At 46.1% G+C, this 24,054-nt stretch overlaps 1 protein-coding gene across 9 annotated transcripts in view; it reads right to left on the bottom strand.

The window, feature by feature from the left end:
• The window catches only part of SETX (senataxin), a 185,346-nt gene that overhangs the window by 14,378 nt on the left and 146,914 nt on the right, over window positions 1-24,054 (bottom strand). For 8 of the 9 annotated variants that reach the window (XR_015062741.1, XR_015062740.1, XR_015062738.1 and 5 more), the window contains 5 exons: window positions 23,834-23,941; window positions 23,118-23,287; window positions 5,706-5,792; window positions 2,027-2,182; window positions 1,298-1,408 (listed from right to left, as the gene is read on the bottom strand). Coding sequence is in view for 2 of the 9 variants with exons in the window: in XM_085899765.1 (XP_085755891.1) it covers window positions 1,298-1,408; window positions 2,027-2,182; window positions 5,706-5,792; window positions 23,118-23,287; window positions 23,834-23,941 (632 nt within the window). In the remaining 7 variants the exon portion in view is untranslated. Of the gene's footprint in view, window positions 1-1,297; window positions 1,409-2,026; window positions 2,183-5,705; window positions 5,793-23,117; window positions 23,288-23,833; window positions 23,942-24,054 lie in introns of those variants that run through there. The other variant, XR_015062753.1, reaches the window with a different exon arrangement.

Genomic DNA, 24,054 nt, shown 5'->3' with positions numbered 1-24,054 from the left:
CTACGTCCATGACTCATTTCATTTCTTCCCATTATATACTTCATACAAACACCTGTAGTGTGGAGTTTCTGCTTTTTCCCAGTTAAAAACATGCACGCACGCGCACGCGCACGCACACACGCACACGCACACGCACACACACACACACACGTATTATTTCTTAATTTAAGTGTTTAGAACAGGTAGTCCCTATCTATATTTTATTAGTATTAAGCCAGAATGCTGCATATGACCTTTGTCTACCATAACAACCCAATGGTGATTACTCTGCTCTTTATATGTGCTTTTTCTCTGCTTTATTTTCATATAAATCTTCCTCATCGTTTGGCTTTGTATTCATTGGCCATTTCAAACCAAAGCGACGCACCATGCTTGGTCTACACATGAAGCACATACATACACAATTAACTTTTGGCTGGCAGGCTAATGAAACATTCCAAATATCTCAGAGCGTGACCAATTCATTAAAAGCTTGAGATGACGACATCATGGCCAATTTTAGCCTTACCCTGAAGCTGCTTGATGACCAATCGGAACGCTGTGTGAGGGAGAGTTGAACCAGCCACAAAGGATAACGTTGAGGGAGTCGTCGTTGGAATTCGGAGGAGTTGGGTTATGTTGAAGGTTATTCCACTGGCACCATATTGCTCCTTCATGGCTCAGTGACCAAACTCCAAGTCAGCTTGCAAACCATCCCCTTCGTTTGCCCCCACCCCACCCCTCTCCTCCTTCTGTTAATAAAGTCCCTCCCTGCCATCCTATCTGTGTATTAAACTAAATTAAGGCCCTGTTTTGCTTGACGTTATTTCCCAGGATAAGCGGGTTATTATTTTACTTTATTACCTCCACCACCGAAGGTGGACGGAGGTCATGTTTTCACCCCTGTCTGCCTGTGAACAGGATATCTCAAAGGTATGGATGAATTTGGATGAAATTTGGTGGACAGGTTGGGTGTGTGATAAGGATGAATGGATTCGATTTTGGTGAAGATCCAGATACTAGAATTTAAAATATTTTAAAAGTGATTCTTTTCATTGAGAGATCGGGCCAAAAACGATATGTAGTATATTTCAAAAATGTATTGGGCCCGATATGTTCCACTGGATCAGGCATTACATGGCGGAGGTATGCGCTCCGCCAAGTGCCCTTCTAGTTCTCTTGCTGCTTACACTTGTCGAATCAGCTAATCCATGTTTAAATAAGGAAGTAATATTTAACAAGTGCTCATACGGCACGCTCAGGACAACTTGCACAAACATATGGTGGCTTTTCCAATCCAATAAAAGTAAAGACTGACCCAATAACACCAGTGGCCCCTTTTCCACAACCTCGGACGCATGAAAGCAGAACAACGTCTTTTTCACAACCCTGGAATCCATCCACAGTGTTCACGGAGACTTTGGCGAAGCTTGGGATCGTGAGTGAGAGAGAAGAAGAAATTTGTGATAAACATTTTATGAAGGTGCCAAAATAAATGAAAACATGAACAAATAACCAGGAAATAATTAACAAACCAGCCTAATATTTGTTCAGTGGATGGATCCTCTGTTGAGGAATTGCAAATGTAAACGAGAAAGCATCTCAAAATGCAAAGCCTGTCCGCGTCTGCTTTGTACTCAAACGAAACTTGACAAAAACGACAGTTAAAAAGAAATTGTATATTTCATATTATTTGTGGTCTCCATGTTCTCATAATAAAGGTTTGGTGAAAATTTGATTACAAAAGCACAATTGGTAAGAATCTTATGGCCTGGACGGACGGACGGACGGACGGACACACACACACACACACACACACACACGCACACACACACACACACACACACACACACACACACACACACACACACACACACACACACACACACACACACACACACACACACACACACACACACACACACACACTCCTGCTGCGTGGGGGTATGGGCTCATATAAAGTCGCATTAAGTATCAGGCACAAATGATGCGAAAACAAATTAGTTCCAATCTGGAAATAAAACAAAAACAAAAAAACTTCACAAACTCTTCTTGTGAGAACTTCTTTTGAAGGAGGTGCGAGATATAGCTGCGCTGCCCATTGTATGGTGTAATCACAGCCATGGAACGCACCCCAGACTGCAACGAACACTCAGCTGCATAAACAGCAAGTTGTGCCTCTGCTTCATTCAGAAAGGAGTGACTGGAATAAAGAGAAGGTAAAAACATAGAACTCGAGTGAGAATTTTGTGCATGTTATTTGAATTACTTTGTGGGATGACATTTCGTTTAAATTATGAAAGTAAATGGTTTTTCAACGTGTTTGTTATCATATAGAGGTGCAGTATTTAAAACAAAGTATAGAAATATTTTCAGCACTGGCTCATATCGCATTACATTTTGTCGCAGTTCACTACTCCTAGCTTTACAGCCACGATTAGCTTTCTTGGGGTTTTTTTTTTTTTTCAACACAAGATTCGTCTTCCTACAAATATTTGTATTTCCCCAGCTCTTTGATCGCACAATCTCGCAGAATCTCGGTGACGACTTCTCCAATCCGGATTCGCCGCACGGCCCGTTCAATCGTTCAATCGGAGATTTCTCGATTCCAGATGATGCTCTACCATCATGTAGATCATTAGAGTATGCTCTTATCTCCAAGGGAGAAGTCAACTTTTGGTCATTTATAGACCTCCCTTAATAACGTCAACGAAGTTGGCAGGTGTTCTGGGGGAGTTAAAGGAGTTATTCAACTGTGCTAACCTGCCACCAGAGAGACTGATCGTTATAGGTGATGTCAACCTCCATGTTGACTGCTCGAAAAAGCCAGAGGTGAGAAGGTTTCGCACAGTTTTGACTTCTTTTAACTTTCAACAAAAAGATGCTTGGATCTACACTGCTTTGGGAATATCCTCGATCTTGTGATAGCTAAGGATGGCGACTCTCATACAATCAAATCGAACTCTCTGATAACTCCATGGTACATTGTGTGTTGAACTTGGCAAGAGCAGCACTTGCAAAAGATATGTTTGTTCTGTGAAGCTAAAATTAATTGACTTTGAAAATGAAAAGTTCTCCATTGATCTAGCGACTAAAATGGGATTCATACTGGAAAGCACCGACTATGATGCAAGTGATCTTGTCCGACAATACAATGAAGCCTGCCATGAAGTTCGAGAAGTGCACGCACCTGCGACAACTTAGAAGCACTCTGTACGTCTCAAACCTAACTCGGATGATGACAATGTAAAGGAAGTTCGTCGAGCTCGACGACGCTCTAAGCAATGGAGTAAGACGAAATCATATGCTGATTACAGGAAGTTCATCGAATCCCAACGGAATGTTTGCGAAACTGTTTTTGCTGCCAAGAAGGATTATTACGATGAGAAACTCTCTAATTGTAATACCAAAGACATGTACAAGACTGTAAATAAATTATTTAATGTTGTAAGCAATGATATTCCTGAATGTGAGTGATCCACATGATCTAGCTAATGTCTTTTCACATTACTTTGTCAGGAAAGTACAATCATGGCCAAAAATATTGGCACCCTTGTACTTTTTTCAAATAACTCACAATTTTCTCTAAAAATAAGTTGAAATTGACAAAAGTATTTGGTCTTCACATTTCTTTATTTAACACTTAATATTACAGAACTGTAGTTTTTGATTCAGAACTGAATATCTCCTTTCAAATGAGAAAATAAAAAGAAATGGCATTGACAAAATTATTGACACCCGAGACTTAATATTTGGTAACACAGCTTTTGGACAAAATAACTGCAGTCAAGCACTTCCTATCGCCATGAATGAGCTTCCTCCACCTCTCTACCGGTAGTTTGGCCCACTCTTCGTGTGCAAAATGCTCCAGTTCTCTCAGATTAGTTTTTTCAGAGAAGGGTGCTTTCTCCCAACTACTGTTTTCAGATCTCCCCACAAGTGTTCAATGGGATTTAGATCCGGACTCATTTCTGGCCACTTCAGACCAGTCCAGCATTTTGTCTTGCACCATTATTGGGTGCTTTTTGAAGTGTGTTTGGGGTCATTGTCCTGCTGCAAGATCCATGACCTTTGACGAAGACCCAGCTTTCTGACACTGGGTTGAACATTGCACTCCAAAATGCCTGGGTAATCTCTTGATTTAATGATGCCATCAAAGATCTGGTTTTCATCAATGATCTTTCAGATTCCCTGGAAAATCCTCTATCTTTTTAATGATGACTTCACCTTCTGCCGTACCATCTGTCATTTCTCAGATCGGTAAGCAGCAGCCTCTTCACTCTCTATAGATCTGGATAAAATCACAAGCTGGTCCAACATTTGGAACACGTATTTCACACCATCACTGTGTCTCTCCGAAAGGACCGTCTGGAACACCACCCCCACCCCCCCACCCCACCCGCCAACCCATCTACTTTCTCAAAAATCCTCTTGAAGTACTTTCATTCAAACTTCTGGGCCTCAATATCTACCATGATATTTCCTGGGAAAGCCACATCTCCAAGCTGGCCTCAAAAGCTAGTCACCGATTGGGCATCCTCCGTTGTGCAAAGTCCTTCCTTGGCCCACCTGAGCTCCTGACCACGTACAAAGCTTTCATCTGCAACCTGCTGGAGTACTGCTCTCCTCTCTGGGCTGGTGCTCCCTCCTCTCACCTTTCTCGGATTCACGCTGTGGAAATCCAAGGCATTTAAGATCGTTGGTATCTCCCGCAATGAGGCTAAGAATTTGGGTCTCACTCTCACCGCAGGCAGGTCGGTGGTCTTTCTGTCTTTTACCATCTCTTCTCTGGCCTCCCCCCCCCCCTATTTGGTGCTGTCTGCTATCTGTCCCCCCCCCATATTTACACAGGGCACTCAAGGTCCACTAGCAACCCCCTTCTGGTGAAACTACCAAAATCAAGAATTACTGGTCACCTTCATTCTTTCATTCCTCTTTTTTCCCACCTTTGGAACAAACTCCCACACTCTCTTCAATCCCACTTTTCCTTCCAGGTCTTCGAAATAGCCGTTAACCACCAACTCTCATCTTCCCCCATCCAAAACCATGATCTTTCCTACCCCCGTTAATCCACCCCAAGCCCACCTCCTCAAAATTCCCTGCCATTTCTCCAATTCCTTCAAACCATTTCTCGGACAAGCATTCACCGATCTTGTTCAAACTTGGCACACAGATAACGAATGATCGAGATCAGATCCGAGATGGCCAACTGCACAGCCATTTTGTTACTTAAATGTGTCCCCAACAATTTCTCCGACATGCATGGTCTGATTTTGTTCAAACTTGGCACAAGCACAGTACATGATGGCATACACGCGTGCCTCTCATTTTATTTTGTGATCTGATCAAAGATGGCTGACTGGTAGACCGACGGCCATTTTAGTTGGACATAAATATGGGCCAGCCCTTTAACTCCGTTTCTTTTTCATGACTCACTTTTCTCACCTCTTCCTTATTTGTAAAGCTCTTTGAAGTTTTCAGTCTCAATAAAAAGCACCATTTAAGAACTTAAATGTTTATGCCATTTTGATATCTGTTTACAACCTTTTCAACCCCCTCACTATTTGCTACAATAACAAACGTTGGCTTCTCAGATTTATGGCTATGTTTCTCCAAAAACATGCAGCTTTGTTTTAGCTTGAATTGGAGAGAGAGAGAAAAAAAAACCCTCTAAAATCTGAAATAAAATTTGCAATCAGAAGCTCAACACAACATGGAATACTCACAAACTGTCTTGCTGTTCTTGACCATCCTCAACATCAAACACACTGTAAGGAGTCAGAGCAAACTGGCTCTTCATTTTACCCAGCATCCTGCAGACACAAATGCAAATAATATCAGGTGCACATGCAACATATCACTGAGGAAGATGAGTGGGAGATGAGAGGATAGCTCAAGTAAATATGGGACACAAGGTTTGCAAAAATCGGAAAATATCATGGATTAGTACGAGGAATATGGTTTTAGATTAGAGGGGGGAAAAAGGACTGCAAAAAACACACGATATTCAACAAACAAGGGAAAACGACTAAGGAGAGAAAAATGAGCCATTTATTCTAATTTTTGTCTGAAGGTGTGAGATTTCTGTTAATATCACAAAATGAGTCGGCGATCTTCACAATTACAATGTCAAAGTGTTGCATGGTCATAAATCATGAGGGCCTTTGCTTATTTACAACTCTTGGACTGAAAATAGCGCTGCACGCAAGAGGGAATGGGATCACTGTGCCACTGAAGGACAAGTAAAATATTAGACAATGTAGGTCAGGTATGGGAGCATGCTCCAGAGCAGCGCGTAGCTGCGTCCACTTTCCACCAGTACTCCAGGGGCCTCCGTCTGGCCATCCCTCAGGCAGATGCCAGGCACATTCCCATCTCCTTCAGATGCCGATCAACTTGCTGAAACCACGAGCAACGTGGTCGGCCCATTGGCCTCCTCCACTCACGAGACTCCCTCGCTGAGAGAATCTGCTGAGCAGGATCAGCGTCAGGAAAACGAGCCACATGTCCATGCAGCCGCAGCTGACGCTCACGGACTATGCAGGTAACAAATCTCATTTGAGTCTCTCTCAGTAACCGCTCGTTGGACACAAAGTCTGACCAGCGATAGCCAAGGATTCTCCGAAGACACCTGGCACCAAAGGAATTAAGTGTCAGTCTCAGATCCCTGGTCAGAGTCCATGTCTCACATCCATTGAGCAAGGCTGAAAGCACCAAGGACCTGAAGACTCGGACTTTCGTCCTCCCGCACAGGTGCCGGCAGCGCCACACCCCATGACCCAGTGAATACATGACTCCACATGCCCGACCCAGATGTCTGTTCACCTCTGACTCACAGCCAGCAGAGACATGAATATCACTGCCAAGGAAAGTGAATCTCTCCACGACCTCAACATCCTCACCACAAACAGGCACAGACAGGACAGCAGCATCCAAGATGTCATTGAAAGCCTGCATCTCAGTTTTGACCCAGGAAACCCATAATCCCAGTGGCTCCGACTCCTCATTCAGCACCTCGAGGGCCCCCAAAAGGATTTCTAAAGTCTCCGCAAAGATGACTGCATCATCTGCAAAATCAAGGTCAGAGATCTTGACATTCCCAAACGATGCAGTGCAACTTGATCTCTCTGACATCCTCCCCAGAATCCAGTCCATACAAGTGCTGAAAAGTGTGGGTGCCAGTACACACCCCTGATGAACTCCAGTAACAATTGGAAATAAGTTAAAGATGGTACCACCACATCGCACAGCACTCTCAGTACCAGAGTAGAGTTCAGACATCAGATCGATAAGTTTTGGTGGCACCCCACGAAGACCAAGGGAGGGAAACTCCAGAGGGAATCCCGATTCACTGAATCAAACGCTTTACAGAGATCAACATAAGCTGCAAGCAGCCCCTGCCAAAACTCTCGTCTGCATTCGGTGAGGACCTGAAGAGCAAGGATATGGTCAATCGTTGACCTCTTTGGTGTAAAGCCTGACTGCTCTGGACGCTGGTGCTCAAGCAGATGGTGGCTAACCCTATCAATAATTAACCGAGCAAAGACCTTACCCGGCACTGAGAGCAGCGTCACCCCTCAGTAGTTTTTGCAGTCTTAACGATCACCCTTCCCTTTTCAGAGAGGGTCAACAAGGCCCCTCTTCCAGTCAGTTGGGATGATGCCTCTGAGAGTGCTGCGAGTTGTGGTGATAACATCCTCGACTTATTTCCAATTGCTACTGGAGTTCATCAGGGGTGTGTACTGGCACTCACACGTTTCAGCATTTATATGGACTGGATTCTGGGGAGGATGTCGGAGAGATCAAGCTGCATTGCATCGTTTGGGAATGTCAACATCTCTGATCTTGATTTCACAGTCATCTTTGCGGAGACTGTGGATATCCTTTTGGGGGCCCTCGAGATGCTGAATGACGAGTCGGAGCCGCTGGGATTTTGGGTTTCCTGGGTCAAAACGAAGATACAGGCTTTCAATGACATCTTGGGTGCTGATATCCTGTCTCTACCTGTTTGTAGTGAGGATGTTGAGGTCGTGGAGAGATTCACTTACCTTGGCAGTGATATGCAAGTCTCTAATGGCTGTGAGTCAGCAGTCAACAGACGTCTGGGTCGGGCCTGGGGAGTCATGTATTCACTGGATCATGGGGTGTGGCGCTGCCGGTACCTGTGAGGGAGGACGAAAGTTGGAGTCTTCAGGTCCTTAGTGCTTCCAGCCTTGCTCTACGGATGTGAGACTTGGACTCTGACCAAGGATCTGAGACGGAGACTTAATTCCTTTGGTACCAGGTCTCTTCGGAGAATCCTTGGCTATTGCTGGTCAGACTTTGTGTCCAACGAGCGGTTGCTGAATGAATATGTGGCTCGTTATACTAACGCTGGTCCTGCTCACCAGATTTTGTCAGCGAGGGAGCCTTGTGAGTGGAGGAGGCCAATGGGCCGACCATGTGCCTCGTGGTTGCAGCAGGTTGATCAGTATCTCAAGGAGATGGGGATGGGCCAGGCATCTGCCTGGGGAATGGCCAGACGGAGGCCCCTGGAGTACCGGCGGAAAGTGGACGCATGCTCCCATACCTAACCTAACCTGACTAATGGGCCTCATGGCCTCCCTTGTGTTTAAGCTCTTTGTGAAGGAAATTAATACAACCTCAGATATTTTTGACGAGCTGTTGGAGGTCGGGTTAGGGTTAGGGTAACCTCACTCTTTCATGAGTCGAGCTTTTATTTAAAACATAGTAAAGCCAGCTGTCCTGCATGCAATCATGTGAGGGTGAAAAGTCCCAAGGTATCTTTCAATATGTTTTTGTGTGTTGGTCATGCTGGATATAAAAGGTTCAGGTCATAGATGAAGTTGAAAATATATTTTTTTTAAAGTATAATGAGATGAAGATCTGAAGTTCACATGAAACAAACAGTTTGGAGATTTTAGCATTTCAGTAAATTGATAAATTAAGCCAACGGGGAGTAGATTAAATTAAACAAATCTCATGACATGTGGATATGATGAGGATGCAAATTAAATTTACTTACGGCATGTATTCAGAAAATTCCAACCAAACGATCAATTTGGGTTCGCCTGTGTCACATGCCCATCTGATCACTTAGCTCTTTATACTGGTATCCCCATGTTCAAATCTCATTTTGTGTTAATTTATTGCCTACTTATTAATGGAAAAGCAAGTTGATCTGCTCCTGTTCTTGTGCTACATTTCATTTTTGGACAAGCGAGCTCACCTGAGCCTAGATTTTGAATTCAAAATTAAATGGTTCTTAATGAGCCTTATATCATCACCCGACATAAGCTAAGCGAAGAGCTGAGTTAAGCAATTAGTTCACTTCGGTCTGTCTGTCTGTCTGTCTGTCTGTCTGTAAACATCAGTTTATGATCAAGGAACAATTTAATGTTATATTTTCAACACCAACCGGAACATGAAATGAACCTGTACTTCAGCAATACTTTGCACTTGTGCGATCTCAACAAATTCAGAGCCAAAGAGGAGTGAACTTTTATGCCTCCGCTGACGAAATCGCCGGTGGCATTGTTTTCGGGTTGTCTGTCCACCCGTCCGTATGTCCGTCCATGCTAATTTTCTGGTTTCTTTGCAGCTGCTTCTCCGATTGCCAATTTTCACAATAGGCGCGACGACGCATGGAGAATGTTTAAATGATAATTATTGCGTCCTGGGTAATATGGTGTGGCAGTCATGTTGGAAAAAAGGACAATATCCCCCTTCCGCCACGCGGTGGGGGATTAAAAAAAAAAAAAAAAACTTTGGACGTCTATCTCCGAAACCATTCCACGGAAAATAATTGAAACTCGGCACATATGAAGTATTCCTCATGGGAAACGAGTGCGATTTATTTTTGATGTCATAGGTGGCTTCGTTATGACATCATAATCGCATACATCGAACGCTTTATCTGATCAGTATGAAAATTGAGGGTCATCTCGAGCTAAATTGTTGGAGGGAACAAAATTGACGACGTCAATGGTCACGTGGTTTGGCGCCATATTGTTTTTAACATAAAAATCTTCAAAAATCTTCTTCTCCAAAACAGCTGACCAGATCGAGGTGAAACCTTTCAGGTCCTCGTGGGCCCGTTGGGTCCAATGGACCAATTTTTCATTGGTCTACACAGCCTTGTTGCATACCCGCCTGCTGTACTGCTTGAGCATTAGCTTTCCATTCATCAAGCCTAGATGTGCTTGGGGCCAACGTGGGGATTACATGTTCATCTTTATTGTCACCATAAGATAGTACTATCTATATTTTAGTTGTAAATATTGTTACGGCTGTGGAAATTCGCAATACACCATAAAGGTTCCTTAGATCAGTTATGACGCTAACTGTATGTGCAGATAGGTCCCCACCGTTGTTTAAAGGGCTTTCTTCACGTTTCACGGGCTGCGACCCTTTGAGATAGCCGTTTTTCTTTATCTATCGTTATTTTGAGCCACCATTGCAACAAACCTCCACACAAACAACCGCCACCAATGACGCCACAACGCCCACCACAACAATCACCACCATCTTCGCCACTACGCCCGCTTATGAACGCCATCCTCCGCGGACCACGGTAAGACGGTTTCCATTTCGGAAACCGTCCGAGAAGGAGTGGCAGAACAAAAGCTCTTGTAAGGCCTGTGGGTTTTTTTTCCCCATGCTTGGTGTGAAGGGAAGGGGGAGGGCAGCTCACCGCCGATTGGTGGATGCACGGCGTGAGGCGGTCGGGGTGAGGGAACGCCCCTTTTCGGGAACCTTCTCGAAGGGAGGCGGAGCCAAAAACGGGGAGGAGCGAAGGGCAGAGCCCCGCGCTATACAAGGCGGACCGCACGTGGGGCTCGCTCTCTCTTGGTGGTAGAGGTCAAGTCCCTTTTTTGTCTGGGTCGTCGACGTCATCCTCTGTCGGGGTCGTGCTGGATCTCTCTCTTTCTTTGTCGTCGAGGTCGAGTTCTCTCTCCCTCCCTCTCGTCTTGGCGTTGAGCGACCTGTCGGTGAAGGCGCGGGCCGGTGGCGAGTCCGGGCGACGCCTCAGAGACGCGGACGGGAGGCTCCGCAGGCGGTCTGTGGTGGACCTGCGCGTGCGGACGAGGAGAGTGCCGGAGAGGGTTCATCGGCCGCAGAAGAGAGGTTTTCTTTTCTTTGGGCTTTTGTATGTGTGTTTGTGGCGCCAGTCCGTGAAGTAAACCTGTTTAAGTGCCTGTACATTTAATGCTATAGTCGGTCGCAACGTCTTTCCTTTCTTGCTGTACATATTGCATGACTGCCCTTGCTTGTTTGTGTTATATGTGTAATAAATGTGCTTGTGAAATGTTTCCCGTTCGTTGCATCCTTCCCCTCTTTTGAAAGTGCCATATTGAATTGTGGAATGATTGGTAGTGGGTTTTAAACACCCGATAAATAATCTGAGTCGTTGAGGTCGGCGGTAACACCGCTAGGTTATCCCTGTAGCACGGAACGAACCGCTTAAGTGGTTCGTGTCCTAAGCCGACCTGCGGCATGGTGCAACCCCTCGGTAGGTTACCCACGTGGGTATTTAGGTGTATCGACATTCGGCGATTCATCCTATTTCGCGCGAGTGGAATGCGGACTGGGATGTGGTGAGGTTAAACCCCACCCGTGACTGGCTCCTGGCGGTAGTTCCAGGAGGGTCACGACTGAATTGTCCGTCCGGTGGGCGACGCGGCTGCCATTAGAGGTACGCGGCCGATCGCACACCAGGCGGGCCAGAATTCGTAACAGTCGTGTCCGGGAGTGGGATTCGAATCCATCCCCCCTCCAACTAAATTCACGGAACCGGATCAGGGGTGAGTGAAGCGACCCTCAGTGTTCCCCAAATTCGAGCGATTAAAAAAAAAAATTATTCCACGAAATAAGATGGCTTTTCAAGGCGAACGGGTGCCGGGTGGATTAGATATGTGTTATAATGTAGAATCCATGGCCCGGGACGGTTCCTTTTGTAATTTTAATCCACGGGAGAGCTCAACCCCATAAACTGAGCATGGACTTTGCCAGCAAAAGGAGTCACACAATGGCGGCGCGATCGCACCTCAGCGCGGCACGGAGCAGGCGGATATTTTTAGCGCAACGAACGACGCGACACGAGGCGAGTGCTTTCAGCCACCACTTCAGACCACGTGGTCGCGGCAGGCGCCATGGCAGGCGTGGCAGGACGCCGGAGCATGCATTGACGGGCTTCGGAGACAAGTGTCGAAGTCCTTGCAGCGGTGGAGGAATGGTGACAACTGTATAGGGGAATTGCATTCGTTTTCCTTTGAATTGGATGAGGCACGGCGGCACGTAGATGGGGTTCATGAGGATTACGTGAGAACGAAGTCACAAAGATGGGCCGATGTACAGGAAGACATGAGGGAGGAGGAACAAAGGCAAACAAAGCTCGAAGAGGAAAAACGGAAACACGATTTGGAATTAAAAAACTGAAGGGAGAGGTAGACGAAGGCAATCGGAAAAGAGAAAGCCTAGAAGAGACGATAAAAAGAGGATAGAAATCTCTGGAGAAAGAATGGAAAAAAAAGCTGGAAAAGGAAAAAGTTGAACACGACTTGGAATTAAAAAAAAAAACTGAAGGAAGAGGTAAGATCAGGCAAAAAGATAATAGAAATCCGAGAAGAGACAATAAAAAGGAGAGAAAAATCTGGAACAAGAGAAGAACGAACTGAACGAAAGAATAGAGGAAGAGCAAATTAGTAATTCCCAGGATAGAAAGAACTTGGAAGAAGAATGGAGGGCAAAGTTCGAGGAGGAAAAACGGGAACATGATTTGGAAGTGAGACAACTGAAGGAGGAGGTAGAAGAAGGCAATCGGAAAAGAGAAAGACTAGAAAAGACGATAAAAGAAGAAAAGGAATAGCAGGAAGAACTAAAGGAATACGGGAAGAAAATGGACGAAATGAGGAGGGAAGCATGCGAAAGTTGTGCGGAAAGGAGGGAAGAAGCATGCAAATTGGAAGAGGAACTATTGGAAAAAAACTGAGATACTGAAACACGAAACCAAAGAGAGAGGATTACAAAACGAACTAAGGATGTTAAAAGGAGGAGAGGACGAGAACGGAGAATGAAACGTTAAGGAACCACACTGCGCAGATCGAACAGCTGGAAGCGAAGGCCAGATTAAAGGATGAGGAGCAAGAAAGAGTACTGAAAGAACAAAGAATGAGACAGGAGAAAGAAATCAGGCAATTGAAGGAAATAACAAGATTGCAGAATGAGGAACAGGAAAGACAGTGGAATAGAAAACATAAAGAGTATGAATTTGAAACTGAACGACAAAAGGAAAAAAAAAATAGGTTGGAGTACGAGGAGAAAGTGAAGGAGCAAGGAATGAGAAATCAGTCAATTGAAGGAGACAACGAGATTGGAGAGGGAAGAACGAGAGGAACAATGGGATAGAAGAAAAAACGAACATGAATTTGAGGTTGACCAATTGAAAGAAAAGGCGAGGCTGGCGTGCGAGGAGATAGACAAAGAACAGCGAATGAAACACAAGAAAGAAATGAGCCAATTGAAAGAAACGATGAGATTGGAGGCTGAAAAGCATAAGGAACAGTGGGAGAGATGACAAAAACTATACGAGTTTGAAATTAACCAGCTCAAGGGGAGAGCTAAATTTGAGTCCACAGAGATGGAAAAACTCCGGAAAGAGAACGAACAACTCAAAAAGTTCCGAGAGGATGAACGACTCAAAAGGAGCCAGGAAGTAGAACAGCACAATGAGGTGGGATGTGTGACAGCACCACAGGGAATAATGTGAGTGGTGCGGGACTTGATTGACATCACTCGTCGGATGAAACAACAATTAGGGCAAACCCTGAAAATGGAGACAATGGAAATAATAACGGGAGCCCGGGTGACTGAAACGTGTAAGACGAGACACGAGGTGACGACGTCCGAAAAATCAAAAGAGACGAAGATCCAGGAAGAAACTAATAAACATGAAGAGATAAAAGAAATAAAGTGTATAGAGACTCGGGAGATAGAAAAATAGAGGAGAGATTACACGATAAAGACGGGGTTAAAGACGAGCGCACGCACGCACACACACACACACACACACACACACACACACACACACACACACACACACACACACACACACACACACACACACACACACACACACACACACACACACACACACACACACACACACACACACGGAGGTAGTGGAGGATAACGGGGGTGAGTTCGCGGAATGTCTCGAGACCCGGTGCAAGCAGCCGGATAGCCTCCTTCAGGAAAAGAGGGAGACGCTATGCTCCCTTGAAGCTGATCTCGACCAGGTGGGTTCGGTCGTGTCAAGCGAGTTAGAGGGGGCGAGTGCTGTGGACAGGTGCACGTGCAGCTTGGGGGGTATGGAGACCCCGGGACCCCTAGTGGTGGCGCGAATCCCCAGTGTGGTTGTGCAGGTGTGCGTGTTTGCGAGTGTGCAGAGATGCGTGCTTTCCAGCACGCATGGTGTGGGTGGAGACCCCCTGTGCAAGTGAAAGGTTGTGTGCGAGTGAAAGTCGATGTGTGACAGAAACAGTGTGTGTAAGAGAGCGGTACGTGAGGGAGATGACAGTCGGCATGCGGGAGAATGTTGCCGCGTCTCCGAGTGCGAGTGTCATGGAATGGTGTGTGAGCGTCCTAACACGCAAGTGTGCGTGGATGGAATGGAGACGACGACGGCGACAGAGGGACAGAGGCCGGGTAGCGGCCGGAGCTGGATTGGGGACCGTGCCGGGTTTACCCAAGAGCGAGCGCGAGGTCCGGGCCGTGCTTCGCACGAGACCGCCACGTGCGCGGCTGCGCGAGTGAAACCCGGTCCGGAAACGCCAGCGGTGGATGTTGCCGATCCCGCGGATGGACAAAAGTTAGGCTGGATTACGGATTTGGACCGGATGGGTTCTCCACGCGAGCGTGTGTGTGAAGCTCCGACGGGCAGAGCACATGTGTTCGTGTGGGGAACCCCTCAAAACGCGAGGATTGCTTTTGAATGCGCAGGGTGACATCATGGCTGCATGTAGGGTTGGAATCCGGCAGGAGGGGAGATCCCTGCCGGATGGTACCGTCCAAGAGGGACGAGGTTCGCGAACAGCTGCCATGACGTCACGGGAGTAAAAGAAAGCGCAGGTTGCGAGTTGCCGCGCTGGTGGACGCACATTAAACAAAAAGAAAAAGCAAGCTTCGCTTCAGGTAAACAGGATTCCCTGGGCAAGGGGTGGAAGACCCCTGTCTAAGGCACAGGATGGCACAAGCTAGGGGGAAGGATTAGCTTAGCTAAACCGGCTTCATGGGGCAGGGGTAAGTCCTCATGGGGCCCGTGGAATGGATTAGTTAGAGGAATTTTAGTTGAGATTTAGGAAGGGATATGTGAAATAATATTTGAGGACAATGACAGACTTGTGGATGTGTAGAGGGGACGTAGCTCAGCTACGTAGGTTAAATGGAATGTGCTATAGTGTAAGGGACGACGTGGGAGCACGAGTTAGTTAGGGGATTAGCAAGCAGGATGGTAGTGATCAGCGATGTGCGAGTTGTGAGTTGTGAAAGGAAACATGATGAGTGAGTGAGGCCAGCGGGCCTGAGTGTATGGAGCGAATGTGGAATGCATGGTGCAATGAGTGATTGGGGGGAGGAGTGATTCCCGCCCAAGGGACCCCGGAGTCAGTGGAGAGTGAGTTAAGGGGTTAGTAAAATTGACAACTAGAACAGGCACTCGGTAGAGCGCATACCTTCGCTGCCGCTACTTTTTTCCAGGCACATTTGAAAAACGTCATTTAAAAACGTCCATGACGTCACAACCATCAGTCCGATGGACGTCAAATTTGGTGTTAGATGTCATTGAGGGCAGTCCAACAAAATGGAATGATAAACACTGAAAAAAATCTAAAGTTTAAAAATGACGTCATCTTGTGACGTCATTTTGACGCACTTCCAATGACGTCACTACCAATCGCGGACTACCATCCTGAAAGCTCTTATTTCACGGAACATTTTAACGTTGGTTTCATGTCAATAGCTCTATTAGATATGAAGTTATGCCTACAAGTATATTTTGACCTTGAGTGTGACCTTGACCATAGAGTTAATTTGCAAAACCTGTTCATAAATAAGCAGATATTTTGGTACTGATCATAATGCCTGGATTTGCGACAATTTCCTTAACAAATTACATAGATATTTGAATATAAAATATCAGGACATTTTAGCCACAATTGAAAAACGTTATGTTCAAACGTCAATGACGTCATAACGGTCAGTCTGAACGACGTCAAATTTGGTGTGTGACGTCCTTAAGGTAAGTCCTACAAAACGGTATGATCAAAACTGATGAGGTCGAAAATTGAAAATTTACGTCATCTTGTGACATCATTTTGACGCATTTCTGATGACGTCACGTCAAATCTGACACCACGTACCCGAAAGGTATTTCGTCATGGAACAATATGGCGTTGGTTGCTTGTCGATAGCTGTCTTATGAAGGAAGTTATGCTCAAAAGTTTGTTTTTGACCTTTTCATGACCTTGACCTTGACCTTTGACCCAATCGCTCCCAAAATCTAATCAAATCGTCCTTGGATAATCACGAATCATCCCACCAATTTTCATGCAATTCGGTTTAATACTTTCCGAGTTATGCGAATAACAAACAAACACACATAGTCACAAACATAACCTTTTGCAGAATGCGAAGGTAAAAATGGAAGTCGTTTTACTGTTGATGGGGAAGTAGGCTCTAAACCCGCTTGGAGGGGTGCAGGAGCCCTGTTGACGGGTTGGGAGCGTGGCTGCGAAAGGTGAGTATCGCTGAGTGGGTACCCCGGGCACCGGGCTAGTCGGCCGCGGTAGGCCAACGGCCCATGGGAGGCCGGGATAGTGGAGTGGGCACGGGTGCGCCCGCATGATGCGGGGGCCCGGGGCGCCATATGCCACGGGGGCAGTGTACTGGGCACGGGCGACCCTCGGAAAGGGACCCGGGGCGCCAACACGCCACGTGGGCATCGAGGGGGAGTCGCCATGGAGGGCACTCCCCGCTTTTAGGGAGCTGGTAGGCTCGGAGGCAGTGTAGTGCCCAGGGGTGCCATTGTAGGGGGACCGGCAGAGGGTAGTTCCTGCCAAGGAAATCACGCGTCCCAGCCATGAGACCGTGTGAGAGCACGGAAGGAAAATTTGGGGGCATGGCCCAGAATTTGAGAGGACACCAACACAGGCGATGGGAATCTTGGTTGTTAGAACCGATAGTTTAAGCGAGAGGCGCTTTTGGAAAGCCCCGGGGTAGTTAAGGAGTATTAAATGTTCGGGTAGATAGGGAAATGTACCCCTCCACACCATCCATCCCTTCGCTCGTTGTAGGCCGCTGGACTCACCTCAGTAGATTGCTGAACTCTGAGGAGGCCATTCTGAGGCTTTATTGGGCCTCGACACAGGACGCTCACTCTCCCTCATTCCCCTCCAGGAAGGGAACGTAGGGGTTGGGAGTAGGCTCGGAGACGATTGGTTAGCCGAACAAGGACGATAAAGGGGGTTAGGAGACGGGTTATTGAGGGAGAAGTAAAAATGAAAAGAAAAACAAAAAAATAAGATTGGGCTAAATTGATCTTTGACAAATTAAGGAAGTGGGAATGGACAGAGACAGGCAAAGGCGATAGGTTGGGAGGGAGACAGTAGGGCAGGTCCGAGCCCACCTTCCGAGTGGCCAGCACCACCGCACTCCCTCCACCAACCTCCATTTCAAGGTAAAACGTTGGCCAACTTCATCTGCCGGCTGTTTTACTGCAAGGCCTGTGCCGGTCGGATCGTCTGCTGGCTGTTTGCTTCAAGGCCTGTGCCGGCCACTGCATCTGCCTGCTCTGGTTGTTACAACAGCCTTGTTTCGTCATGTCATGCCTTGCCTGCCCACCTTTGCCATGATCCATGCCTGCTGCCCTCGTCCATTTTGCCCCGTTCTGTTTTGCATCCCCCCCCCGCCACCCCGTCCCCCCCTTGTTCATTGCCATGTGCGCCAGGATCCTCGCACAAATTTGCAGGGACTGCTCTGATGGCAGCTGCAACGCGGGACTGCACCAGCAGCCCGTGCACCGTGTTTGTTTCCATCCATCCACCGTTCATTGCGTATGTCGGCTTGAGTCCGCACCGTTCATAGTGCCGCAGGGACTGCCCGATAGGCAGCAGAACCCGGAGACTGCCTTTGTGCAGCCCGTGTACCGTTTGTGTTCACTGCCCCCATTTCAAAAGGGGGAGGCGTTGGACTGCGCTTGAGCAGCCTGGCTCCCTGCTTGTGACTTTTTCTTCTTTTTCCGAAGAGTCCATAGATCCTAGGCCATGGTGTCGTGTAAATTTTGGAATTTAAGATGTAATTGTAAATGTGTTTTGCACCCCCGGTATGTGAGTCTTAGTGCCGGCAATTTATTTAAGTCGTCCGTATGAGTGGGTTTGTTTAGTTAGTTACTCAGCCCGTAGGTTATTTATTTTGGGGACACGAATACACTGAATGTCGCACTCAGGGATCCGAAGGTAAATCGTACTAGGGGAGAACTTACACATGATGGCACACGAAAATTCGACGACTCGGGACGAGTCTGTAAAAAAGGGAGGGGGTAGTGTTACGGCTGTGGAAATTCGCAATACACCATAAAGGTTCCTCAGATCAGTTATGACGCTAAGTTTATGTGGAGATAGGCCCCCACCGTTGTTTAAAGGGCTTTCTTCATGTTTCACCGGGCTGCGACTCTTTGAGATAGCCGTTTTTCTTTATCTATCGTTATTTTGAGCCACCATTGCAACAAACCTCCACGCAAACAACAACCGCCACCAACTACGCCACAACGCCCGCTTACGAACGCCATCCTCCGCGGACCACAGTAAGATGGTTTCCGCATCGGAAACCGTCCGAGAAGGATTGGCAGAACAAAAGCTCTTGTGAGGCCAGTGGGTTTCTTTCCCCGTCTATTTTCCCTGCGCTTGGTGTAAAGGGTTAGGGTTAGGGTTAGGCGCGGAGCCCCGCGCTATCTAAGGTGGACCGCACGCGGGGCTCGCTCTCTCTTGGTGGTCGAGGTAAAGTCCTTTTTTTTGTCTGGGTCGTCGACGTCATCCTCTGTCGGGGTCGTGCTGGATCTCTCTCTTTCATTGTCGTCGAGGTCGAGTTCTCTCTCCCTCCCTTTCGTCTTGGCGTTGAGCGACCTGTCGGTGAAGGCGCGGGCCGGTGGCGAGTCCGGGCGACGCCTCGGAGATGCGGGCGGGAGGCGGTCTGTGGTGGACCTGCGCGAGCGGACGAGGAGAGCGCCGGAGAGGGTTCACCGGCCGCAGAAGGGAGGTTTTCTGTTCTCCGGGCTTTTGTATGTGTGTTTGTGGCGCCAGTCCGTGAAGTAAACCTGTTTAAGTGCCTGTACATTTAATGCTATAGTCGATCGCAACGTCTTTCATTTCTTGCTGTACATATTGCATGACTGCCCTTGCTTGTTTGTGTTACATGTGTAATAAATGTGCTTGTGAAATGATTGGTAGTGGGTTTTAAACACCCGATAAATAATCTGAACCGTTGAGGTTGGCAATAACACCGCTCGGTTATCCCTGTAGCACGGAACGAACCGCTTAAGCGGTTCATGTCCTAAGCCGACCTGCGGTGTGGTGCAACCCCTCGGTAGGTTATCCGCGCGGGTATTTAGGTATATAGACATTCGGCGATTCACCCTATTTCATGCGAGTGGAATGCGGACTGGGTTGTGGTGAGGTTAAACCCCCCACCCGTGACTGGCTCCTGGTGGTAGTTCCAGGAGGGTCACGACTGAATTGTCCGTCCAGTGGGCGACGCGGCTGCCATTAGGAGGTACGCGGCCGATCGCACGCCAGGCGGGCCAGAATTCGTAACAATATTATTCGTGCCAATTAATATATGCTTTGCTGCAATGTTATCATTGTTTTTGTTATTTATTGTTATTAGAATGCTATGCCGTGGTACAAGAACGCATTAAGCTGCTTCATATACCATAACATGGCGTATGTTTAAAACATGGGAATTCTGACGGATTTTTTGTAGTTATTTATATTAGCCTAATCAACACAGGAGATCATGACTATCATTTGGGTGTCTTACATTCCACATCAGAACGCTCTAACAGAACTCCACAAAAAAAAACATTACACATGCGCATGCACCTCATCTATTTATAGTAGATGATCGCCGATCCATGTGGGCCAAAAAGTTGTCCAGTTATGACGTCATAGGTTTGGCAGCTCTAATTTTCTGATGAATAAACCTTTCAAAACCTTCCTCTCCAGAACAGCTTGATAGATCGAGAGGAAGCTTCACTCACATGTTCCCCAGGATGTTCACAAAGAATTAATAGGTCACATGGTCTGGCAGCCATATTGGATTTGACCGAAAATCTTAAAAAAAAAAAAAATTCTCTTGAACCGCTTCAATCGTCATGAAACGTCATTTATAATCTCGCAGTCATGGGGAATACATGTTTTAAATTTCAACTTGATCGGACGAATGGTCTGGAAGCTCGAATTATTTCATATTTTTAATCTGGGTTCAGGGATTTAAATCAAATTTGGTACAAGTATAATGCTGTAACAATGTGGGTGGAGGCATATCTGGCGATGTCAAAGAGTTCACTTTTTTTTTTCTTTTAACTCAATTGTCTGTCTGGCAGTCAAACAGAATTGAAAATCATTCCAAACAGGAAACTTTGTTTTTTAGGATGTCATAAAGGACACAAACAACAGGCACGAAAAAATAATGTAACGTGTTCAATAAGGTGGTGTAAAAGATGCTGCATCAACAGCGTTAAACTTCCGATTTTTCTTCTTTCTGCAACCTTTAAAATCTTTATTTTATTTCAATTGAATCATATACTTGAACACCATGAAACACAAATCGCCTATGTTGGCACTTTCAAAACCCTTCTGTTGAAGCAGTAATTGGACAAAATATTACAGCATTTTACGTCACCATAACCAATCAGATTTTCCGCTCGCAGTCCCCGCCGAGGTACTTGTTTCTCAAGACTGTGCGGGTAAAGGCCCGGTCACACCTTGACGTTTTAGCCAGCGATGGCAACGTATTAAAATGTATGTAAAACGCTGGCTGACGTTGAACTTTTGATGTTTTTTTTTAAGATTCGGACGTATTCATAACGAGTTGGTCGTATGCATAACATATTAGTAATGGACACAGAACGTTTCGTTGTGTTATAGATAACTTATACCAACGAATGCTGAACCTGTTGTTGGCCTACACAACCGATGCCCAACGATAGTCTAACTTCGGCATAGCGCGTTGCACGCATCGCCGACGATGTCGTGACGTAGCCTATTAAAAGGCTGACGCACAACGATTCGAATCATAACTGCCGTAGAAATGGAAGTGACAACATCGCGGTCACACCTTGGCGATCTTGCCAGCGTATGCCGACCTAAGAAAAATGTGTCTAAAATGTTGGGGGCACGTCAAATACGGTATGAGTAAGTTTGGTATACGTGAGTAGAACGCTAAAGTATGCTATCATACGTCGTAGTAAGTAGAGTACGTCAAGAAATTTTAAACATGTTCAAAATTTTACGACGTACTCGGCGTATGACACACGTTCCGCATGCGATGGGGATAAGTTTTACACACGATATGTGGACGCTTAAACACGTCCACAAAGGCTACTTATAAGCTACTCATAAGTCGAAACACGTCGCGGTAATGTCTTTTTTACGCGAAACTTATTTCTAACTTATGTTTGACGTGCTTTGAACCAATTCTTTACGTAGTCCCAACACACATCGACGTATGTAGACGTATTCCAATGACGTCTTCCGGTCGACAAAAAAAAAATGAACGTGTTTCTAGCTTACAACTGCCATATAAAGACGTGTTCCCAGCGGTTTTGGGAATTGGCATATAAAAATGCTGCTCATAAAAGGGGAACCCAACAGTGTTTTCGAGTTCCTTTTTGAGTCGATGTCCATGTCAGCAGTAACAGTATCAGTATCAGTATTAGTATTAGTATTAGTAGTAGTTTGTTCATGTTGGCAGTAGTAGGTGAGTGTGAGGGTGTGGGTTATGATGGATCGTCCTTGCGTCCGCGTGTCCACGGGTAGGTTCATAGGCTGCCACTCAACGATTTAAATGGCTGCATCTCCACTATTGAAAGTAGACGCTTGCGCTCAACAATTGGATTTTTTTTTTTACACTCAACGACTTTTAAACGGTACCACTCAGCTATTTTCATTGTTTACAATGAACGATTTAAATTGCTGTCACTCGCCTTTGTTTTTTGACGCTGGGGTTTGGAAATTTGAAGCGTTTCTTCTGAACGTGTTAAAACGCTCAAACTCGACTATTTTAAATAGACGCTGCCGATGGACAATTGGAATCATAGCCAAGCTAGACATCGAAGTGTGAACATCCTCGTCATGCCGAAGAAAGTTTGAAGAAAGCTGCAAATAAGTGTCCTGGCCGTGGCCGCTGACGCAAGGACGATCCATTATACCGACGTCTTTCAGCCTATGAGTAACTTAAAAGTAACGTCTGTCGACGTGTGGCAACGATCGCGTAACGTGCCAACAACACGTTAATCATAGGTTAGAAATAAGTTTTGGGTACGCTAAACATTACCTCGGCATGTCTCAACTTATAATTAACTTACAAGTAGCATGTGTTGACGTCTGTCAACGATCGCAGACCGTGCATACAACTTGTGGCCAGCGTAGCGGAACGTGCGAGTCATACGCCGGCATACGTCGTGAAATTTCAAGCATGAAAAAATTTGAGGACAACCAAAAAGTACGTTTAAAGCCAACGTACAACGACGTATGGCAGTGTTTTTCAGCGTGCTCTCAATGTTATCAAAACTTACCCATAACGTATTCAACGTGTGCCAGCGTTTTAGAAAAAAAATTCAAAAATCGGCATGCGTTGGCTAAAACGTCAAGGTGTGACCGGGCCTTAAGGTGTTGTTCTATGAACTCTCCAGATGTATAAGAATTACATTTTTTTTTTTTCGAGGTAAACTATATTAGTCAAATTAAACAGGTTTCCCAAAGTGAAATTAGTTGTTGAGATATCACAATGCCTCGTAAGCACAAAAATAAATGGCCATTATTGGAGTAAAAAGGATGCGGGCAGGGTATAAAAGGGTAGTTTACCTGTCTGTGAGTAGAAGGTTTTCGTAGAAGTAAGCTGATGGAAAGGAGCAAATGTCAGGGTGCATCCGATACTGTATGTTGAGGAATAGAGGAGGCGTCTTTAGCTTGTCTTTCATGCATAGTAGTAGCCTCTCGAGCAGGGAGCGCCCATAGCCCAAGTCTTTAGCTCGCTGGGTGCCAGAAGCCAAATGGAAAGGCAAGGAGAAGGGAAGGTTGTGTGTAAGACTTACCACATGAGCAGTCATATTAATCGGAAGGCATTCTATTGCTGGAATATCATCTGGTGTAGAGTGGCATCTCCCGTGTTGATGCAAGCTACACCATCATGAAGGGTTGAGGTGTGGTTGGCATTGAGGTACTCAACTGAAGGCGGGTGTAATTTCTGTCTGTCACACTTTGAATGCTTCTCCTTTACAATGGAGTTAAAACTGAAGGTTCACAAAGGCTACTGGACAGACCAAAAACGAAGCAGAGGAGACACTATTTGGCAGGACAAACATCTATTAAAGAGAGCATGGCCTACTCGCCTCAACCACCGTGGCACTGCTTCTGTTATTGTCTCTACTACTTTCTCCTCTGATTATCCAATTGAGCGACCTGGCACCTTGTGTCCCTATTTATTCAAGTCCTGCGCATTTTAAGCCAGATCTTATGTGTTCTAGATTGGCATGATTATTCCTCTGGTTTCACTGCACATTCAGACACATATGCCATGCCTGAGAAAGAACGGTGGGCTGTAGTTGCTTTGGATCTCCCACAAGCACCATCTTGGGGCAGTTGTAAAGGAGAGGGACAAGTGAGTCCATTTCTGTGCTCTGGCTGGCCTGCAATACAAAAAAAAAGTGAAGTAAAGAAAAGGATATCTACACCGGCAACGTAAGCATAGAATAAATAAAAATGGAAAAGCACAAAGCGAGAAGAGACCATGAGATGCAGA

This window comes from Eptatretus burgeri, chromosome 1 (genome assembly GCF_056783735.1).
Source record: "Eptatretus burgeri isolate ZD-2024b chromosome 1, Ebu_testis_v1, whole genome shotgun sequence".
NCBI classification, from domain to species: Eukaryota; Metazoa; Chordata; class Myxini; order Myxiniformes; family Myxinidae; genus Eptatretus; species Eptatretus burgeri.
This window is presented reverse-complemented; position numbering and strand designations above follow the sequence as displayed.